We start from the raw sequence: 20,479 nt of genomic DNA on the forward strand, positions 1-20,479 counted from the left end.
TTAGTGTGGGGGTAACAGAAGCGCACCCCTCCTCCTCCTCCTCCTCTCTCTCTCTCCCTCTCTCTCTCTCCCTCCTCCTCCTCCCCTGGCCGCTCTCAGACCATTGTTGTTGTGACTGCCGTCCGAAGAGCAGCAGTGTGCTATAGTAGGGCTGCTGTGTGAAGGACGCAGTCTCTCTCTCTCTCTCTCTCTCTCTCTCCCTCTCTCTGCTGACGACTGAAGGCTGAGCGACACATTTTTAGCGGCAGAGCTCAGATCTGACCGGGATACACTCACACAGGAGAGGCGCTGCGTAAAGACGCACCGCAAAGAGTTTGATCCAAGTCTACAGTTGAACCAGGACGGGACTCTGAACTACGGGGCACGTTTTTTTTTGTTTTGTTTTATATCACCCTCTATCAATCTCTTTCTCTCGCCACCTCGGATCTTTTTTTAACACTTTCACAGCGAGAAAAGGTTGATTTGTTTGCGCAAATCCACTTTCTCGCTCCGTGTTCGGTTTTCTTTCTCTCCATGGATTTAGTCCTCTGAGCGGCCGGCCGCAGTGGACTTTGCCCGAGAGGGGGGGGGATCACAGCTCCTTTCCTCAGGGCAGCTGTCGTTCATGTTCCCCGGGGCTGTTTTTGATGGATTTATAAGCTTTTCGTTTTCAAACCGGATACACAGCAGCCGCTCACAGACTGTGTTTTGGAGGTAAGGATACAGCGGCACCACAGCTCCAAATGAGGATTCCAATATTCACCCGAATCGACCGGGACAAGGAGTGAGTTTCACCCCCTGGAGCCAGACCCCTGCGCGGAAAGACCGGGGAGCAGAGGTGGGTGAATCCAGCTGCACAGTTGTTCTTTCATTCATTTCAGAGGCGCAGTGTTTCCCCGTAGATCACGATTTAAAAGCTTTAATTCCGTAAAGCCTCTTAAAGCCACAAAAGCTTTATAATTCCGCTTTTTCATGAAACAAGAGTGTCTTCAAATAAGACACGAGAGGGAAGACGTGTCCAACTCAACCGGGACTCCCACTCACTTTCACTGGAAATCCACGGTTTGTTGTTTTAAACGTTTTAACTGTGGCTGTTAATATAAAGGTGAAGTTGTGTTTTACAACGGCTCCAAACACTCAAAGTGAGACCTCGAAGCTTCCACATCAGGAGGGAAGTTTGAACTGTCACACCACGCCATGGATCACAGGAATCCTGCATAATAAATGATTCAAAATGACTCATTTCGTTGCTGTTCCACCCGCGTAAAGTTAATATATTGTCCCCCAAAAGTGACCCGAGCAGACACTTCTGTGGGGGAAGTCCACATATCTATTGATCCCAGGATGTCAGACACTCTTTTTGAATTGATCTGATCGATTTACTGACAACATTAGACAATGACAGCAGATCGGGGGATTTATTAAGCGGGGTTTAAGTGACAGAAGGATGCACATTCAAAAACACATAAAAGCCTCCGGAGTGAAGCTCCTCTCTGCTCTCAGGACACACGGCACAGTTTTGGCTGCAGCAGCAGAAGTAAGGCACCAGGAGGAAAAAGTTCTTTCCAGTCCTTAATTGAGAGAGAATACGTTTCATTCAGCAGTGTGTGTGTGTGTGTGTGTGTGTGTGTGTGTGTGTGGGCGCGGCCTGCGTGCATGGGGCGCACGCACCGGGGTCTGGCGCCTGTGCGTATTTGGCCCCGACCCGCTGCAGAAAATAAACCCACGATTATTCCGTTAATGATCTTTAGAGTTTAACGTTTGGGTGCAGGGTGAGTTCATGTGCTTAAATGTGTTTATTGAAGTAGTTTTTAATAATATTTCCAGTTGTAATAATCACGTCCTCTCATGTTTATTAAGGTATTTATTGCACTATGGATCATTTCATCCTAAAACAACTGTAATGCATTCAGCAGTGTTTCTTAAGTTTAAGGCAAGTTCAGAGCTGAAACTGAGGAGGATTCAAGTATTTTGGATTATTTTTTGGACATACACGCCAAATATAGATCCTTAATCTGAGTTCCAACTATAATACTGAGGTGTACAGTTGCTTTTCTTTCCCTTCTGTAATATTAAACTAAATCTTTGGAGGTTTTGGATTGTTGGTGAGACACTGTGATGGGCCTTTATTCGACTATTTCCAGGCAATTTTCTGGACCAAACAGTTAGTGGATTAAATGAGAATCTATTAATCGGACTGTAGTGAAGGTTAAAGTTATTAGTGATGTAAAACGCTCAGATTTAGAGGACCACAGGTGCCCTCTGTGGTCACATAGAGATGAGATGCACAGGATGCTCCAGCGGGCAGTCACCTGTTTCCAGCTAGAGTCTCAACAACCTGCCGGTCCAGTCCCTGCTGCTCCTTCACATTCTGAAGCTTCCTGGCAAGTTTCAAGTGTTTTCCCAGCCAGGGCCCATTATCCCGGTGCAGTCTGTGCCGGGCCATCCAATGACAAACAACAGGCGGTAACAGCCCTGCTCCTTATTCATGACGCAGGAGACCCTGGACAATGTTAAGACCGAAGAGCGGCACAGTCAGCGGGACATCTGGTGAAGAATACAGCTGCTCACAGTCAAAACAGCCTCTTTTACTATTTGTCTCAACAACTGTTTGTGTTTCTTTCTCCACCCGGTGTAAAAGTGAGCAGAGAGGTTTGTGTCTTTGGCTGCCCTCCAGAAAGACCTGTGATCAGCAGATAACCGTCTCCTGTCGTCTTTGTTTGTTTGCGTCTGCAGGATCCAGATTTAGAGGTTAAAGTTCCCAATGCCAGGGACCGGAGTGTGAGGCCAACTCCAGGCTTCCAAACGTATATTTCGACCCTTTAAAACCAGAAGACGCACGTGAAGAAGATGGAGAGGATCTGCACACTCTGTGCTCTTCTGCTCTGTTTGATGGACAGAGTCTCAACCAGGGCCATCGACGAAGGACGGACTAAAGGTAAGAGCTGAAGAGATGCCTGGAACTAGAAAACAAACGCGCTCTAAGATGCTTTACAGATGCTTTCCGTCCTTATTTTTGGAGGGGGTTGAGTTGCATAAAAGTTAGATAAGCACGCGGATGAACGGTCTTATTGTATCTCACTTAACTGCTAACTATGTAATGTATCTGTAAAGGTTTCAGTCAGCCCACTTTCCCTTCTTAGAAAGTGTCAGTTTCTTGGCAGCCGTGACGGCAGAGGAAGTGAAGGTGACAAGAAAAATGACGAGTCTTGGAGGGAGAGGGGAAAAAAAAAGAAACTTTCAGTGTTTTTGCTGCCGTAAACTGAGCTACCTGATCCAACCGAGGCCCTGGGGCTCGGAAGTGTAAATCAGCATGGCTGTGTGCCAGCTGCAGGGGGGGGGGGGGGGGACCAGTCAGTTCCCTTAAAATGTTTCCATTGAGTTAACCTGTGTACTTGTTCAATACAGTCAGTCAAATTAGGTGTTTGCTGTGATCACATTAAAGGGCCAGGTGATATTTCTGTGTGATGAAAGACAAAGTGGGCTGTTGAAGCGGCGTCTTCTCTGTCTCTGTGGTCCCACTTTGTACTTCAGGGCCCCCGCGAGAGCCAGCCGGGGCTTGCTCGTTCAGACGACAGTGTGCAGAAGAAGAAAAAAAAACAACCTCTCAGGCTACAAGACGGATGAGTGAAGAGTCAAAGTAGAATTGATGATAGAAAGATCTCGAGGTCGTAAAAACGTGCAGGTTGCAGGTGTTGAGGCACAACTTTTATCTTCAAACAGTTCCCCCACTACAAGACCGCTTCCCAAGTTTCTGCACACAAATAATTTGATTCAGGACGTCTTCAATGATCCAAGCCTCTCCACAAACAAACCTCCTTATAATGACTTTGTAGTCAGTGGAGCGTGTTAACGTGTGATTATCAGTGTTATTGCCACTGCAGCACAAATGTGGACCACAATAAAACGCAGCTCTGTGGAATCCTGGAAGTCTTAATAATCAGTTGAAAAGTTGGGATTAGAGGTAGATTCAATACAGCATATAACTATCAGAATAAAGCCCCTTTCCCACTGGACAAACCCCTACTATGACAATGACATATGACCATTTTTGACCCTTTTCCGGCGCGATGCTCCGTTGATAAGTTCGACTCTTCTGTCTGTCTCTTCTAAATCAGTCTGCACCGAGTTTGAAAGAGAGAGTGAGAGAGTCAAAAATATAAATAAGAAGTAACCACAGGGACACTGTGCTGCTCACTGGCCCCGTTTTACGACGTTTCCGTGACCTTAAATGTGACAGGCCAGGCAAACAAACCCCAGAAAGGCAGACTTGTCTACTAAAATGGGACCCACAATGCACTGCTCCGACTCCTGACAGGGTGTGTTGCAGTCTCATCTCAGGAGGGATATGATGAAGAGAAAATTTAGGATGAAAAAGAAGAAATATTGAAAGAAAAACATTTTTTTTTTATCTGACAAAGCTTATATAAATATCTTGGAGGTATTCTCAGCCCGCAGGCGTTTTCTGTCATTATACATCTAAAGTTACTAACCGTACGCTGCTAAATGCAGGGATTCCTCCCCCGGAGAAACTTATTTTCAGTCGTGTTTACTTCCACGTCATTACAGATTATAGAAAAGTCTGAGTGCAGCTTTTGTCTGCACTCTTCGGCTGCTCCTCACCTGTAAACAGCAACACAAGCATACAAACAGGAAATGTACACAGACGTCAGAGTTTGAAGGATGGTCAGAAACTTGGCTGGTTTGATCCGTTTTTCTTTAAGATAGATTAAAAAACATCTTCCTCCAACAAAGATGTGTGTTTTTAAAAAAGAAAATAGCATCATCAACTTCACATAAACGTCCCAAATGCATCTTTTGCTTTGCTCTCTGCTCTAATAACTGGGTTTATTTGTGTTCAGATTCAGGTTTATTAAAATATCTGAAACATCTGTAACTGCTACATAAATAGAGGATGAATGATCGCTAACAAAATATAAGAAACACAATAAATCTGATGATATATGCTGACGCACGAGAGCAAAACCTCTTAATAACTGTTTATACGAGTAACTGCTGTCGAGGGTCATTCTTGACCTTGTAGACTCAAGGTCCACTTTCTCGAATTAAAGCAGCAAACTGACCTGATTGGATGAAACTTCAGTCATTCTCCAGCGTCATGTTTTCAGAAGTTTCTGCAGTTATAAAGTAGACCTGTAGCGGCTGCTGTGTTCCTCATGTCAGGGCAATGAGACTCCCCATTGTCCCGACTGGTTTCCACAGAGGGCACCGCTCCGCTATGCCAGCGCAGCCGGCCGGCGGCCTGGTGGACGGCTCCCACCGTCCGAGCGGGTTGTTTGTGTTGTGTTGTGTTTTGTTTGCCCCCTCGCCTCTGGGTGACAATTCACACTCTGCCGCGGGTTCATCTTCAGGGCAGCATCCCCGTCTCTGCAAGTTCATTAGCACGGCTGTAAGTGTGTGTGTCATTTTCTGCACACTGTTTCACTGTGTTTGCTCCATTAGATGACGATGTATGGCTTAATATTAGTTAGCAACACATTTCCTTTGATTTGGTGTACTTTAGGCTGCTTTGACCAATCAGCGTTTCTGCTTTTCCACTCAGTGTCTTAGCCGTGAATGTGTGTGTGTGTGTGTGTGTGTGTGTGAGCTCCTGAAAGCTTTACCTCCACATGCACTCTGGGCAGCACTTCACTCTGGAACAAGGGAACAGATTGCCTTTTCACTAAGCGCTCGCAGGAAGCAATCAGACAGAAAATTGCCCTGGAAAATTGCTCGTTCTGAGTGACTGAGCAGCGAGCAAGGTCCCTGGCCAGGGCGCACATATGCTCCAACAAGTGAGTGGGCGAGCACATAAATAGGCGAGTGACCCAGTGAATGGATGGCACTGTGGCTGAAGGTGACACCATACTAGCCGGGTTATCAGGGCACTCTATCACCAGCTCCTAGTGGCATTAAATGACGGGGAACATGGTGTACTTCTGTTGTCGGACCTCTCAGAGGTAAACTGAAACCAGGGTGTGTTCGAAAATTTGTGTCACGTTGACTCAAGAGCGAGTTCAGACCAAGGAGGTCGGTAGCAGTTTATCAGAACTCCATTATTCTGGGACATAACTATAACATTAAGTGTGGGATCAGGTATATAACGATGTAATCAGAATCTTTCAAAAAAAAGTATTAGAAATTAATCTTATTAAATTCTCTCCTCCACAATATCTAAAGTGATTTTCTATCTTTCATGTTTTTCTTCTCTACCCTCCCTTTCATCCAGATCTCCGGGTCTCCAAGCCTCTGATCGTGCCGGGCTACCCAGAAAACACCACAGGGGTGGTGGGTGGTCATGCGAAGCTTGTGTGTAAAGTCCACCGGCCGGCGTCTGCCAAGGTCCAGTGGCTGAAAACGGAGGTCATCCAGGAAGGACCACGTCGTCTCAGAGCTCTAACGGTGAGGACAGACACAAACAAACTATTTCCTGTCCTCATCATATTAGATACCATATATGCAATGTTGAACTCTCCTCCACACAGGCCCTGCAGAGCAACGCGTCCAAGGTGAACACTTTGCATCTGTCCAACATCAGTCTGGAGGATGCAGGAGAGTACATCTGCATGGCTGAGAGCACCCACGCAGGACAGACGGTTCAGGACATGCAGTCGGCGTGGCTGGAGGTTCTCCCTGGTAAGACACTCTTATCACACCAACAAGCCCTCTGAAAGATTTTACCCCCAATTACACTACAATTCAGCCTCTGTCTGACCGGGCATCGTGCTATTAACTAACCCCTAACTTCCCTCTTCCACAGGGAGCATCATTTCCAGAACTGTGGACTTGACCGCTGCTGACATCCCATCAGGTAACTTCACACTCTCATGCTGGAAAACAGTTGTGTAATCACAAACTACTTTAGGCTTACAATACACTGGAAGACAAATCCCAGCGCTTAGTCTCAGACTAGAAGACCACAACCAGACTGACTGAGGTGCACACACGTGCACAAAAGGACTTTAAGAACCTCAAGGACACAACCTGGTTGTTGTCCCCATCTTATCTTAAAACTTACACTTAACTGTAGCATTTTGAACACGTTATGCAGGATTTATACACAAACTGCTGCGACCACTTTGTCGTTGCTATGACCTTTCCATCCTCCTTTGCAATAATCCAAGTCTTCAGCTGTGTTTTGTTTGGCTCTGAGAGTGGTTTACTTTGAAACATAAGCGACTGTAAGGCTAATGTCATCGTTAAGATGTGTTGCAAGTTTGTGGATGTTACATGTATAGCCACTACAGCTAGCACAACATATTTACTATGTAATTCATTGTATCTTTGTCTAAGAAACTGGCTCTAAAATCATTACAATACGGACTCTCGTGAAAGGTTTCCTCCGTAGACGTTATCGTAATTTTTACTTCCGTCCAGCCATGAGAAAATCATCATAATCACGTGACTGAAAACCAGCTATTCCTGCTAAGCTTACATTAGTTGCTATACTTTTTGTTCATTACAATTTCTGGAAAAACGGATGATTCAGGAGATTAAGCTTGCGCCGCTATAAAGAATAAGTCTGTAAAACCCCAGAAAAGACAGGACAAACTGTCCCCAGGCTGGAGTGAACCTCTGTCGCTCACTTAGGTCTCCAGTGAAGCTTCACCGCCCCTCAGATTTACTCTCTGTCCACTGTCACGCTGCAACATGTTCATTAGCTTCAGCCTCTCTTTCTTTTCTTCTTCTTCTTCTTTTTTGGGAGGGAGTTTGCAGTGTTTGCTAGATCGCTCTCAGTCCTCAATAATCCACAGGGGAACAAAAAGATGAAGAGGAGGAGGAGGGGGTTGTGTTGGGTCAGTCAGGCCTCCTGGTCTCTATGGTAATTTCTTTGTGTGCATGTAGGGAGAGGAGATAATGGGGTTGAAGTGTTGAAGGTCATAGTTGAGGGGACGGATACTTGCTTTAGAAGGGAGATGAAGAAATAATCTGCTGACTGGCCTGAGCGTCGCTGAAGGAAATACTTTAAGAGAAATTACATGTACAGACCCAAAGTTATACCGACGTTCTTTGGTTCCAACAGATGTTCTTGAGGATCTGAGTGAGGACACCACAGAACATCTTCTGCTAGAGCCGGGTAACGTCCTGAAACTGCGCTGTGACATGAGCACCCGTCCCGGCATGGCGGTCAACTGGTACAAGGATGGAGTCCGGGTTCTGCCCACGCCCCGCTTCCAGATCCGCGGCGTCATCATGGAGATCACAGACGTGACATACGAGGACTCTGGCGTGTATGTTTGTGTTCTCCGGGGAAACAAAGAGCCTGTTAGGAACTTCACCATCACTGTGGCAGGTACGGACGCCAACGCCGTTGACTGACAGGGGTCTGATTGCCATAAGATTTGTGTTTCATGTCAGAGTTGGTGATAATATTTGTTGTAAATCAGAATAGTGTGAGCCAAGTTAAGAACCATGGCCGCCAATCTTATATGAAACAAACCAAAATGCTAAAAAATAAACTGGTTACAGCTTCTAAAATGTGAATATTTGCTGCTTTTCTTAAATATTTAAGATAGTAAACTGATTATCTTTAGACAAAACAAGCTGAATCAGGCGTCTCCCTTCATATTGCCTTTATTTCTTTCCAGACTTGTTGGGGTCAGGGGACGACGATGAGGACAACGGCTTGGAGGACTCATCGCCTGAGGTTGAGAACGACCAGGTTTACTTCTCCAGAGGTGTGTTGTTGTTGGTGTTGTTGTTCCTTGAGGAATTCTCCACTTCCAGGCTTCATCACGACTCACGGGCTGTTCTCTGTCCATACAGGTCCGTACTGGACCCACACCCAGCGCATGGAGAAGAAGCTGTACGCTGTTCCTGCAGGCAACACGGTGAAGTTTCGTTGTCCGGCCATGGGCAGCCCCATGCCGAGCATCCGCTGGCTCAAAAACGGACGTGAATTTAGAGGAGAGCACCGCATCGGAGGCATCAAGGTTAGGATGGCGTCTGATATCCTAAATAAAGCTGAATGAAAATTATATTGGAGCCTGTAAAGTTGCATGAGTGTCCATCCATACTGATGTATTTTTGTCTGTTTTTTTGGGCTAGCTGAGACATCAGCACTGGAGCCTGGTGATGGAGAGTGTCGTCCCTTCAGACAGAGGAAACTACACCTGTGTGGTGGACAACAAATACGGCTCCATCACTCACAGCTATGTCCTCGATGTTCTGGGTAAGAAAGGGATGTTCAAGGACATCAGTGTCAGAGAGTGTGCAAATCAAAACATTTCATGTCATAGGTTGAATTATTCAATTCAGCAAAACGGACATCAGAGTTTCCATGCTTTGAGACTGTATTCATGGCAAAGCCAGCTCCAGTTATTAGTCTGAAAAAAGCATGATGCCTTCGAATAAAAGCCTCCAGTCTGATGGAGGGGATAACAGGGGGGTTAGCAGAAGGGGGACATGGGCGCCTGGGCAGGATGTGGACGGTCAGGCGTCCACACCAGTTTTCTACCTGACCTGTGACAGCAGATCGAGCAGGGCTGCGGTTTGTTTGTTCATTTGTTCGCTGTCAGTCCACTGTGGGGTCAGTTTCCGTCTCCGTCGACGGGGGGAGAAGACTAACGAGACAACTAACGAGATCAGAGAGCGAGAGTAAGCACAGATCAAAGAGAGCCTGGCGACCAGCTGACAAAGAGCCACGCTAATGGAACCGGTTTTCATCCCAAAATGACATTTCCTGTTCTTGTATGCCAGCATGCAAACACATTATATGTGACAGTGACAACTGCTGGGCATTTTTAGACCTTTGTTTACAAAGCAATCATGTTTGTCGGCTGTTAAACAGCCAAATATCTGTTGGTCTATAGCCACAGCTCCCCCACATTCGTCCTGTCTGCATGAACTCCTGCTGAGAGGGGAATTTCTGGACCCAAGCACATCAGTTAAATCTCTTTCTCCATGTCCCCAAAGCACCTTAAAGTAAATCCTATAAGCTCTAGCTGGTTTCTCTGGAGCTCAATGCTATCTTTCATCTTTGCTCATCTCTCCTTTGATTTCTTCCCGACACAGAGCGTTCCCCACACAGGCCCATCCTGCAGGCTGGTCTGCCAGCTAACACCACAGCAGTGGTGGGCAGCGACGTCCAGTTCCATTGTAAGGTCTACAGCGACGCTCAGCCTCACATCCAGTGGCTCAAACACATAGAAAGGAACGGCAGCCGCTATGGTTCTGATGGGACGCCCTATGTTCGAGTCCTCAAGGTTAGTCAAACTTCAGCTAAAGTATGTTTCTGTTATTTATCTAAAGAACCTGTTGTATCTGCTCTTAGTTGCTGTAACAAATTGACTTGCTGACATAGAAGTGCTCAAAAAAGTAGCATTCATTTGCAAAGAACAGTCGACAACAGTAAAAGCCTCTAGTGGAAGTTGAAAGAAGAGGTTGGACTATGATGATTGACATATTCTAATTGATTGTTTTTCTGCATTTGTGTTGTGCAGACGGGCAGTCTGAACATGTCAGAGGTGGAGGTGCTCTACCTGTCCAAAGTTACCATGGAGGATGCAGGAGAGTACACGTGTCTGGCTGGGAATTCAATCGGATTTGCTCACCAGTCCGCCTGGCTCACCGTCCTCTCAGGTAAAGAACGAACTGAAGCCCGCAGAAGTCAGTACGGAAAATAATTCACTTAAGTGCTTGAATGATTTAAACCTGCATTGTCATTGACTTTCTTAAATAGGACACTGCACAACTTGGTATTCTTGGCTGCAAGAGATTTAGCTAGTGAGAGCTCCGTACTGACAAAAAATAAATTAAAATCCCCACTTCCTACAGAGGAAGAAGCAGCAGACGCTATGGACACCATGGAGACCAAGTACACGGACATCATCATCTACGCCTGCGGTTTCCTGGCTCTGATCATGGCCATCATCATCGTGGTCTTGTGTCGAATGCAGGTCCACCCCAGAAGGGAGCCGTTTGATGCCCTCCCCGTCCAGAAGCTCTCAAAGTTTCCTCTTCGCAGACAGGTAAAGGTCGCGTAAAGTCTGTCTTCTATAACATTGTAAAGTAGCTAGTAGACTATGACTTAAAGCCTTAAAGTTTAAGCCCGGCAAAAATTAACTTCATGGTCTTTTGTCAGCATGAGTCTACATCAAATAAGCCATGGATACTGTTTTTTTCATTGATCAACCATGTATAAAGAATGCCTGGAGAGACGCCAACAGCCCCAAAGGGCCAGCACTAATTAGCTCGGGGGTGTGCTGAACGCATCCAAACGGCATTTTTTTTAACCACTAATTTTACTCAAAATAGCACCAAACCTCTGCAGTAGCCAGGTATTCTCTATACATGGTTGATCATGGTTGATCAACAAAAAATCCCCATGGCTTATTTAATGGATTTTCATACCAAAAAAAAACCAATGGGGTCCAGTTTCGCCGGATTCTTTCCACCTGTTCCCACTGGCTAAATTTTCTGTATTTCTTCCTTCAGTACTCCGTGGAGTCCAACTCATCAGGGAAGTCCAGCGCGTCGCTTATGAGGGTGGCTCGCCTCTCGTCCAGCTGCTCTCCCATGCTGGCTGGAGTCATGGAGTTTGAACTGCCCTACGACCCAGAATGGGAGTTCCCCAGGGAGAAGTAAGTTATCTGCAAGTTAGAGTAACTTCTGTCATCATCTGCAAAGAAATCACACTCTACTCTCTATGTTTGAAGTTATTATGAAAGACATGTTTGCAGAGGGATGCCATCCAACGGGCTATCGTTCCAAAAGCCTAAGAGTCCAAAAAATCTCTTTACAGTCTACAAGGAGTTAAAATGAAAACAGAAATCTCTTAAAGCACGGAATGGGTTAGAGTCCAAATGTCAAATCATGAATTATCTTTTTGGAAGGAGTAGACTGGACTCCAACAACTCCAGGGTTGTTTCTATGGGGTTTCGGAATATCGCGGAATATCAGACAAATGTGTAGCCCCCTTTACGGAGTTTACTCAAAGGAAAAGAGAGTATTTCTTCACTAAGTTTAGTTTGGCTTTTGGGACTCGTTGAAACATTGTGTGTGGGGACCTAAAAAGAAACGAGGCCGCAGCCCATTTTTGGCTCTACCCAACCTATGTTTTAGGAAACCAGAGCCCCAAATTATGGATTTGTACATTTTTCATTTGGACATACTTAACTTTCTCTCTTTCTCTCTCTAGTTTAACGTTGGGCAAACCTCTAGGAGAAGGCTGCTTTGGGCAGGTGGTCAGAGCTGAGGCCTACGGCATCAACAAAGACTCTCCGGACCCAGCCTCCACTGTGGCGGTTAAGATGCTCAAAGGTAGAACAGAAATTATGACAAAAATAACTCGAGAGATGAGCTGAAGTCTGCTGTCTTCTCTAAATAAAAGTATGTTTCCCTTAAAGATGACGCCACAGACAAAGACCTGGCAGACCTGATCTCAGAGATGGAGCTGATGAAGGTGATGGACAAACACAAGAACATCATTAACCTGCTCGGAGTCTGCACGCAGGATGGTGAGTGCCTGACTTATTCACTGTGGTTTTTATTTTGGCAGAACAGAGGGTTCCTCTAATACTAGGCTTGTTATTGTAAATCTCAACAAACAGTTAATTTAGTGAGTGCGTCAACGATGGTGGTCCAAAAGCCTCCAGGCTCAAACTACAATAGAAACAACCCCGTCCTTTATCCTGTTTGTGTTTCCCCCCTCAGGCCCTCTGTATGTGCTGGTGGAGTATGCGTCCAAAGGAAGTCTGAGGGAGTACCTGCGGGCCCGGAGACCCCCAGGCATGGACTACACCTTTGATGTGACCAAGGTGCCTGAAGAGCAGCTCACCTTCAAAGACCTGCTGTCCTGCGCCTACCAGGTGGCCAGAGGGATGGAGTACCTGGCCTCGAAAAGGGTGCGTTTACTTTGAAGAGTCTCTGGTGGCTGCTGATAATTCCTGCAAGCGTTTCATGGATGCAATAGGCGATTATACTAGTCTCAAATTCTTATTTTGGTGGTATAATTATACATTTGGGCACTTTGTTGTCTAGAAAGTTCCTGTCCTTTTCACCAGCAGTTGGTAAACATGTCAGGAAGCTCAGATTTAGTGCAGAAATGATTTGATTAATTGACGGTCGACTGATGGGAAGTTAACTGACAACTATTTAGATAATCGATTAATCCTCTGAGCATCAACTAGAAGTTATGGTTTTTAGGTGTTCTCAAGTAACTTTACATATCAGACCTCATTACATTAAAATGTGTCCGCGTCCCTGGATGGGAAATAGAGCCACACAATAGAAGCAGGACAGTAAATTACGTCAGAAGTTGGGTTTTGTTATCAGCTTCTTTGTGTAATTCACTGTTTTTGTATTGAGCACTTGGCCTTCAGATGGACCTCTCGTGCCGTTCTCTGTCCCCTTTCTTTCTTTCTTTCTTGCTTTCTTCTCTTCCCATCCCCAACCCCCCTAATGTTTCTATTCCTTTCATTTTCCCAGCATGCACTATTGTCTATGCGCTTCTTATCAACACGTCTCTTTGTCTGCCAGCCGGTGTCTCAGACAGGCATTCCTGAGCAGAAAGCTGCAGCAGCTTCAGTCCTGTTTACTCTTCTCCATCCATCTGTCTGTCCCCTCCGTCGCAAAGGCTTTGTCCTTTTTTAGCGGTGCCATAAATCTGTTAGCAAACAGGCAGCCGAGCCGTCGTCTGGGTGCAGGCATCAGGTTTCTGGCTCTACGGCCTCCTAAGAATGCAAAAGCCTAAAACTAACCCTCCATTATGGGGAGACCCACAAACCAAGGCTGGTTCATTTTGCACGTTCCCACAAATCCCACATCTATTTCGAATGAAAACCAAAATAAACTTAATGACATCCATTCAATGTGGGCAAACAGTGCCTTTCTGTTTTTTTTTCCTCCCAAAGGGTTTGTGTTTTTTTCTTTAAACTCCCGGGTTTCTATATAAAGACATTTTAATTTTGTAGCATTGGCTAAAACAAGGCGCTGTGTGTTGACTTTAGATTCCCAAGTCTTTTAATTTTTGGAGAAAATCTGCAGTGAATCATTTACCGCTCCTACCTCCATGTTTTTACACGTTCTCGCCAAACCGCGGCCCGAAGCAGACGAGAACACGCCGCGTCACAAGTCCCGAGTCAAAAAAGCATTTGATGAATGTGAAAGCTTTGATAATAAAGTTTAGTTAGCTCCTTGTTTAATGTAAGTTTATGCTGTCACCAAAGGGAGAGTGGTGTTAAAAACAAATGGCAACAAAGTGGACATTAAATCTGTGAGCCCATTAAACTGATTTAGCTTTACGCTCACTTTAGGGGTTTGTGTCAGTCTTTAATGGTCTCGCTTCTCTCTCTGCAGTGCATCCACAGAGATCTGGCAGCCAGAAACGTTCTGGTGACGGAGGACAACGTTATGAAGATTGCTGACTTTGGCCTGGCCAGAGGAGTCCACCAGATCGACTACTACAAGAAAACCACCAACGTGAGTGACAGTTTGTAGCGGCGCGTTTGTAGCGGCACGTTTGTAGCGGCACGTTTGTAGCGGCACGTTTGTAGTGGAACGTTTTAACAGCGGCAGTTAGGCTATGTCCAAACTACTTCATTTTCATTTTAAAATGCATAACTTTTGCTACGTCCACATTACTTCGGCATTTCAGAGCCCTCAAAATGGAGATGTTTGGAAATGCAGCAGACTCCCTTTTAGTTTTAAAACTCCAGGGTTTTAGTCTGGACGGATGGAAACAGCTGACAAAACATAATATTGTGGATGCAGCCTAAGACTACAGCTCAATTACTGCTAAAAAGTTTATTTCCCCTTATTACCATTCAGTCAAACAAATTAAATATGTCCATGTCAAGACATTCAAAAGGTGAACATGTCTGCTCCTCAGCCAGGTCCCTTTAAAGCTTTAATACTCCTCAGGAAAGATGTCTGTCTGATGTTTTCCCCTGATTGGCAGCAGGCTTAATGGGACTTAATTAGAAAAGAGGAGAGACAAGGAGGGAGGAAGGGGAGGAGGGGGAGGATTGTGAGCGAAAGAAAAAAAAAACTTACAACGAGACAGAAAGAAAAAAAAGTAGTTGAGTTGTTGTGGTGAACGAAGGTGAGGCTCTAACGTATCTAACGTCTGTTCTGCAGGGACGGCTACCGGTGAAGTGGATGGCACCAGAGGCTTTGTTCGACAGAGTCTACACACACCAGAGCGACGTGTAAGTCCAATTTCTCGTATGCAAAACACCTGCAGGAGTTGTACTCATCAACTCCCAACAGAAACCTACTTGAATCATATCTTGAAATGCAAAAGTAAACGTTTGTCCTGATCTCCTCCTTTTCCTTGTCGCACTCAGGTGGTCGTTTGGCGTATTGATGTGGGAGATCTTCACGCTGGGAGGCTCACCGTACCCTGGTATCCCCGTCGAGGAGCTCTTTAAGCTGCTGAAGGAGGGACACCGAATGGACAAACCCTCCAACTGCACACATGAACTGTAAGCCAGAGAGTCTTTGTAATTTTTAGGATGTTTGGAGTCTAAACTTAAATTTGCAAAGCTGACGTAAGGTCTTTGTCTCCCTGTTGATTTTATAGATCATGGAGATCATTTTTGTTGTGTTTTTTTTCTTCCTCTCTGTAGCTACATGATGATGCGCGAGTGCTGGCATGCTGTTCCCACCCAGAGGCCGACCTTCAAACAGCTGGTGGAGGAACTGGACAAAGTGCTGCTGTCAATCTCTGACGAGGTGCGTTTCACACACCTCTCTGTCATAACCTGCTGTCCCCATGTCTGCAGAATCCAGGGCTTACAAACCCCAAACAAAATCAGTTGTTTGTCTGAGGTGAAATGTCTGGCAAAGAGTCTAAAGTTCATGGGATTGATTTCTTGGTCAAATCATTGTTCCGACATCTTATAACGCCAAGCCCCAACAGTCCGTAATCCTGAAAACAAACACACGTTGCTCCAAAGGGCCGTCTCCCCAACTTCTCCTCATGCCTAAACCTTAACGCAACCAACGAAGGCAACAAGTGCCAGCCGATCAGAGGCAGAGTAGGAAAGTCCGATAACGTTATTCTGCATAGCAATTACCTGTGCACTTGGGAGCGTTTGTTATCAGGATAATGTTGTTTGGTAAACGGGCTTTCGTTCCATTTTCTCAGACTGTCGTAAACAATGGCGAGTCCCAGACGGGTGAATAGTTCATGTGATTGATTTCTTGGTTCTTACTTGAACTAAAACACTGACATTTCTAGGCGATAAATACGCTCTTCATTTAATGGGAATCAACAGTAGTCTGAAGCCTTTGAGATCTGAATTAGTTTATTGAGCAACAACATGTCTTTAATGTCTAAACTCTCTCTCTCCCCCCAGTACTTGGACCTGTCGACGCCCTTCGAGCAGTACTCCCCGTCGTGCGAGGACACGTCGAGCTCCTGCTCCTCTGATAACGACTCTGTTTTTACCCACGATGCCTTGTCCACCGACCCCTGCCTCCTGGGCTACCAGGATGTGCGCTCCCGGATAGACATGAAGACGGCGCTCCGATAAGACTAGCAACCGAAGTCACCCACACGTATACGGACATGTAACACATCCACTGGCGGCCATATTGGAGGTCTGCAGCTGCATTTCTAAAGTTTTTTATCATGAAGTTTTTCCATTGGACCTCCATTATGGCTCCAGACGAAGCCCTTAAATATAGGTGGGCATTTATACACAGACGTAAACACACATGTATGCACATGGAGCACTGAAGGTTTGAAGAAAAACATTTCATTGTGAGCAGAAGAAAGGAGGACAAACAAAATGTGGTACTTTGGACTATCAGCTTTGGCACTGTGCATAAAAAACAGTTAGAAAACTGCGGCACTAACCACCACAGAAGAAGACCCCGGTGCTCATGCTCTCTTTGATCGACTCTCCCTCAGAGAGGACACAGACAATGTCTCACAACCCAAAACCAGGGCGAGAAAAACCTCGGACATTTTTAACTAAACAAACAAAAAAAAAAAGATTTATTTTGCTATGGTAAAAAAAAAAAAGAAGAAGAAACTGATTGTTAAATATAAATCTCTCTATATAAGATTATTTTACTTTTGTTTTGCTTATTTAAAAAAAAAGAAAATACGGTCTTAAATCTCAGGATCTCTTGTGCTAAGAAGTTGCTGTGTAGCGGCAGCAAAGTGCCTGAATTTACAATTTCCTGTGAATATATTAGAATATTAAGATATTGTATGTACATATCAACAAAAGAAGAGACGATTGCCTTTTATAAATTATTGTGAATGACACAAAAATGAAGGTTATTGGAGGGCGAAGAGGAGAGAGGAATTTAATCAAAGTGTTTCAAGTGCCAAACCTGTTTTCTCAGCTGTCTTAATGTCTGGGTTTCATTCCAAAATATCCAATCACGAAGGAACCATCCAACCTAATGATCTCTAAAGATCCCCCAAGTCAACCCCCAGATCATAAACTGACAGCAGAAGCGACTAAACATTGGTTCGCATCAGCAACTTTAAAAAAAACAACCAACAATCCACAAGTTGGCCAACTGAGAAACACAAAAACCCCAAATGTAGGTGGTCAAAAAGTGATGGATTTGGCTTTTAAAGATACATTTTTTGCGAATGAAACCCTCTATTTGTCATTTTGTAGTAAACTTGCTTCGACCCCCCAGTCCAGGATTTGTGGTCGAACACCAGAAGGAGTTCCAGTTCTCTTTGCTGTTGTTGGACGGAAACCACCGAAATGTTTTGGCTCAAATGCATTTCTTAACGAGGGTTACGAGACTCATTTACGTGTTTGAACGACCACGTAAACCCTGTGGCGACATTAAGTGGTCTTCCTCCAACAACAGCTTTACTCTCTGTCCACAGTGATGACGTTTACATGCTTTTATTCTGAAAAGGGCGATATTTCGATGTTTACAACCTAAATTACACGAATATTCACCGTGGTAACAATGCTCCTGTAACCTGAATCTTATCTTTATACCCCACATGTCTTAATGTTAATATGATGTTTACATGAGCTGTGTCAAAAACCGGAATATTGTCATTTTGGGAATATCAGCGTGCGTGTAAACATGGTCAGAGACAGTGTGTCCAGAGACTCGACCCTGAAAGGGAGGACTGACAATTCAGCGTTGGGGGAGTCTGTCGGGGAGCGGGCCCAAGCCCACTGTCACTGCTGACAAGGAAGGGATGGGGGGGCACTGAATGTGAAAGCCAGTGTGATTGATTTCAAATAGAGGAGACGGGGGAGGGAGCCTCCTTTGTCTGGCTGTAACCCTTCACCCAGCCCAATCTGTTCGCGAGGGGTCCTCAGGTCCGCAGCCTGGCCGGACAATGAGGGCTTTGCAGGCTTAATGGGTGTGACTACGGACCAGAGGGAGTTTTTTGGGGGTGGTGGTGGTGGTGGTGTGGGGATAGCTTGGGCTTGTGTGCAAATGAAGAGGCTCTTATTATGGTAATGTCGTCTCTTCTCTTCCCAAACGCCCCTATCTTTATCCCCACAGCCACCATCTTTTAAATTACAAATCTTAATTCAGATTCAGACCAGCTGCAGAGAAAAGCCCCCTCCCCTCCCCGTGTGTCCCGGGTCCACCTCCTGAATCTGACCACAGACAAAACAATCACAACAGCAAAACAAGATAAGCATTGACAGAAAAGAGATTTCACACTGTAGGAAGTTCACCAGACTCTGTGGTTGGGGCTAAAATGTGGCTAATGTGTGTCTCTTCCCATTAGTCTCTTTCTTTGTGTTATAGAGGGTTTCACCTTAAAATGCTTTAAATGCATCATTCAGTCACGTTGCTGTGTGAGACACCAGTTGAGCAGTTAGTGGGTGAAAGATTCATGTGTCTTCTCTCCTCATTCGTTTGGCTTTTTCATGCCGTCAGTCCCCCGGGGACGGTCGGTTGTCTCGTTTTCGGAATGAAGCTCTTTTTGCATTTACGTACATTTACACACACACACGAGTGTCCGGATCCATTTTTACATCTTTACATTCCAGTTATCTGCTCAGATACAAAACTGTAAGCAGTCCCTGCATTCTTAAACATTTCCTCAAGAGAATTATTTTAGAAATATCTAATTTATTTGTTTTTGTTTTTATATGAAATAAAGTATAATTTAAAATAAAGCACAAGCTCTGTGTCCTTGTCTCTGTCACGTCGGCTACACTGGTGCTCACTGGACAACTGACGAACCAGGACACGACGTCGTCACTTAAAGCTGTTCCAGGAGCTCGTCAGCTCATCGAGTTCACCTGCTGCAGTTATCCCTACCTGCAGCTGCATGCAATTCATTCCTAATTAACACATCCCATTGTTAACTTTAGTTTCAATACATTAGTCGAAGTTAGCCTCTTGCATCGACTCGTCACATGAACATTTGTCACGTCTTCAAACTGTAACAGATGGAAGCTCGTCTAGGAGTTTGAGATCCAGCTTTGGAGCATTTCTATGCTCCCCGGCTCAATATCCTCTTCATACGACACTCTAAGGAGATCTTTAAAGGGTTTCATGTACTCAACAATGTTTTTTTCCTCCCCCAAGGTCAAATGTTCAACGTTTCCCTGGTTCAATGTATGGAAATCACCCACCCAGAGCGTCTAACCTCCTGATGTTATGCTTCTCAGTTGCTAGTTACGTTACCAGGCTTGCAAGCACATATGACACATTAGTTTATTCATCAAAAACCGAACTGACAAGATATTAAAGTAACATAAATGCAGAGTAGCATGATTTTTCTGTAAATGCCTTATGAACTATACTCTTTACACACCGATATGGCTGCAGAGTAAACTCAGGCTTCACAGTGACTGAAACAAAAACGTCTCTGTCCATGCTCTGGTGAACTGACGGTTTTCTGTGTCAACCTTTCATTTTCATAGTAGAAAGAGACATCGTGGTGGTGATTTAACCCCGGATTTAACCAGACAGAAACGATTCAAAACAACAACAGAGCGGAGCTTAGCGAGCTGTTGTCAAGAGGATTCAGAAACCCACGAAGAAGAGCGCAGCGGGAGCTTGCAGAGCGTTGGGACCGCGTGCCTACAGGGAGCGCATGGAGCAAGTCTCCCAGCGTGCAGGTGTTTGACGCGCTGAGATGGATACGAGAAAGGACAGCGGTCATGAATTACTTTTTCACGCAGGCTTCTGCTCAAAGGGATAGTAAATATTCCCTGGTGGGCCGTATCCGTATATTTGCTATATTGTAAATACCTTCTGTAAATACCTGGCTATGTGTAAATGTTAATTTAATATAAAGGGACTTATAATAAAGGGACCCTTGGAACATAGGATGAATCCCTCTGAGGTAGTTTGGAGATTTTATTTTATACTTTTACATCCAAATGGTAGTATTTTTATAGTATTTGTGTGTTTTTTGTATTCTCCACGTCTGCTGCTCTGACATTTAGTTACCCTCAACACCCATTTCCGCGTTTACAGACGTTTACATGCATCCTTGCAAAAAGCATAATTCTACCTTTCCACTTTCCACCTCCTGTGACAAATCTGCCAAGGATATCGTGTTCTCAGTTTGGTTTGTTCAGTCTGTCAGAAG

At 45.0% G+C, this 20,479-nt stretch overlaps 1 protein-coding gene across 1 annotated transcript; it reads left to right on the top strand.

Moving 5' to 3' along the window:
- The first annotated feature begins 249 nt into the window (after window positions 1-249).
- fgfr4 (fibroblast growth factor receptor 4) lies at window positions 250-18,975 on the top strand. Its single transcript, XM_083926983.1, has 21 exons — window positions 250-817; window positions 2,716-2,917; window positions 6,209-6,381; window positions 6,465-6,615; window positions 6,740-6,790; window positions 8,003-8,272; window positions 8,568-8,657; window positions 8,746-8,912; window positions 9,028-9,151; window positions 9,994-10,184; window positions 10,422-10,560; window positions 10,756-10,949; window positions 11,416-11,561; window positions 12,119-12,240; window positions 12,327-12,437; window positions 12,634-12,824; window positions 14,278-14,400; window positions 15,058-15,128; window positions 15,267-15,404; window positions 15,549-15,654; window positions 16,281-18,975. Exons 2-21 carry the CDS (start codon window positions 2,830-2,832, stop codon window positions 16,455-16,457), a joined length of 2,823 nt encoding a protein of 940 aa, XP_083783109.1. The 5' UTR covers window positions 250-817; window positions 2,716-2,829; the 3' UTR covers window positions 16,458-18,975.
- The last annotated feature ends 1,504 nt before the right edge of the window (window positions 18,976-20,479 follow it).

Source organism: Echiichthys vipera (genome assembly GCF_963691815.1).
Source record: "Echiichthys vipera genome assembly, chromosome: 14".
In the NCBI taxonomy this organism is placed as follows: Eukaryota; Metazoa; Chordata; class Actinopteri; order Perciformes; family Trachinidae; genus Echiichthys; species Echiichthys vipera.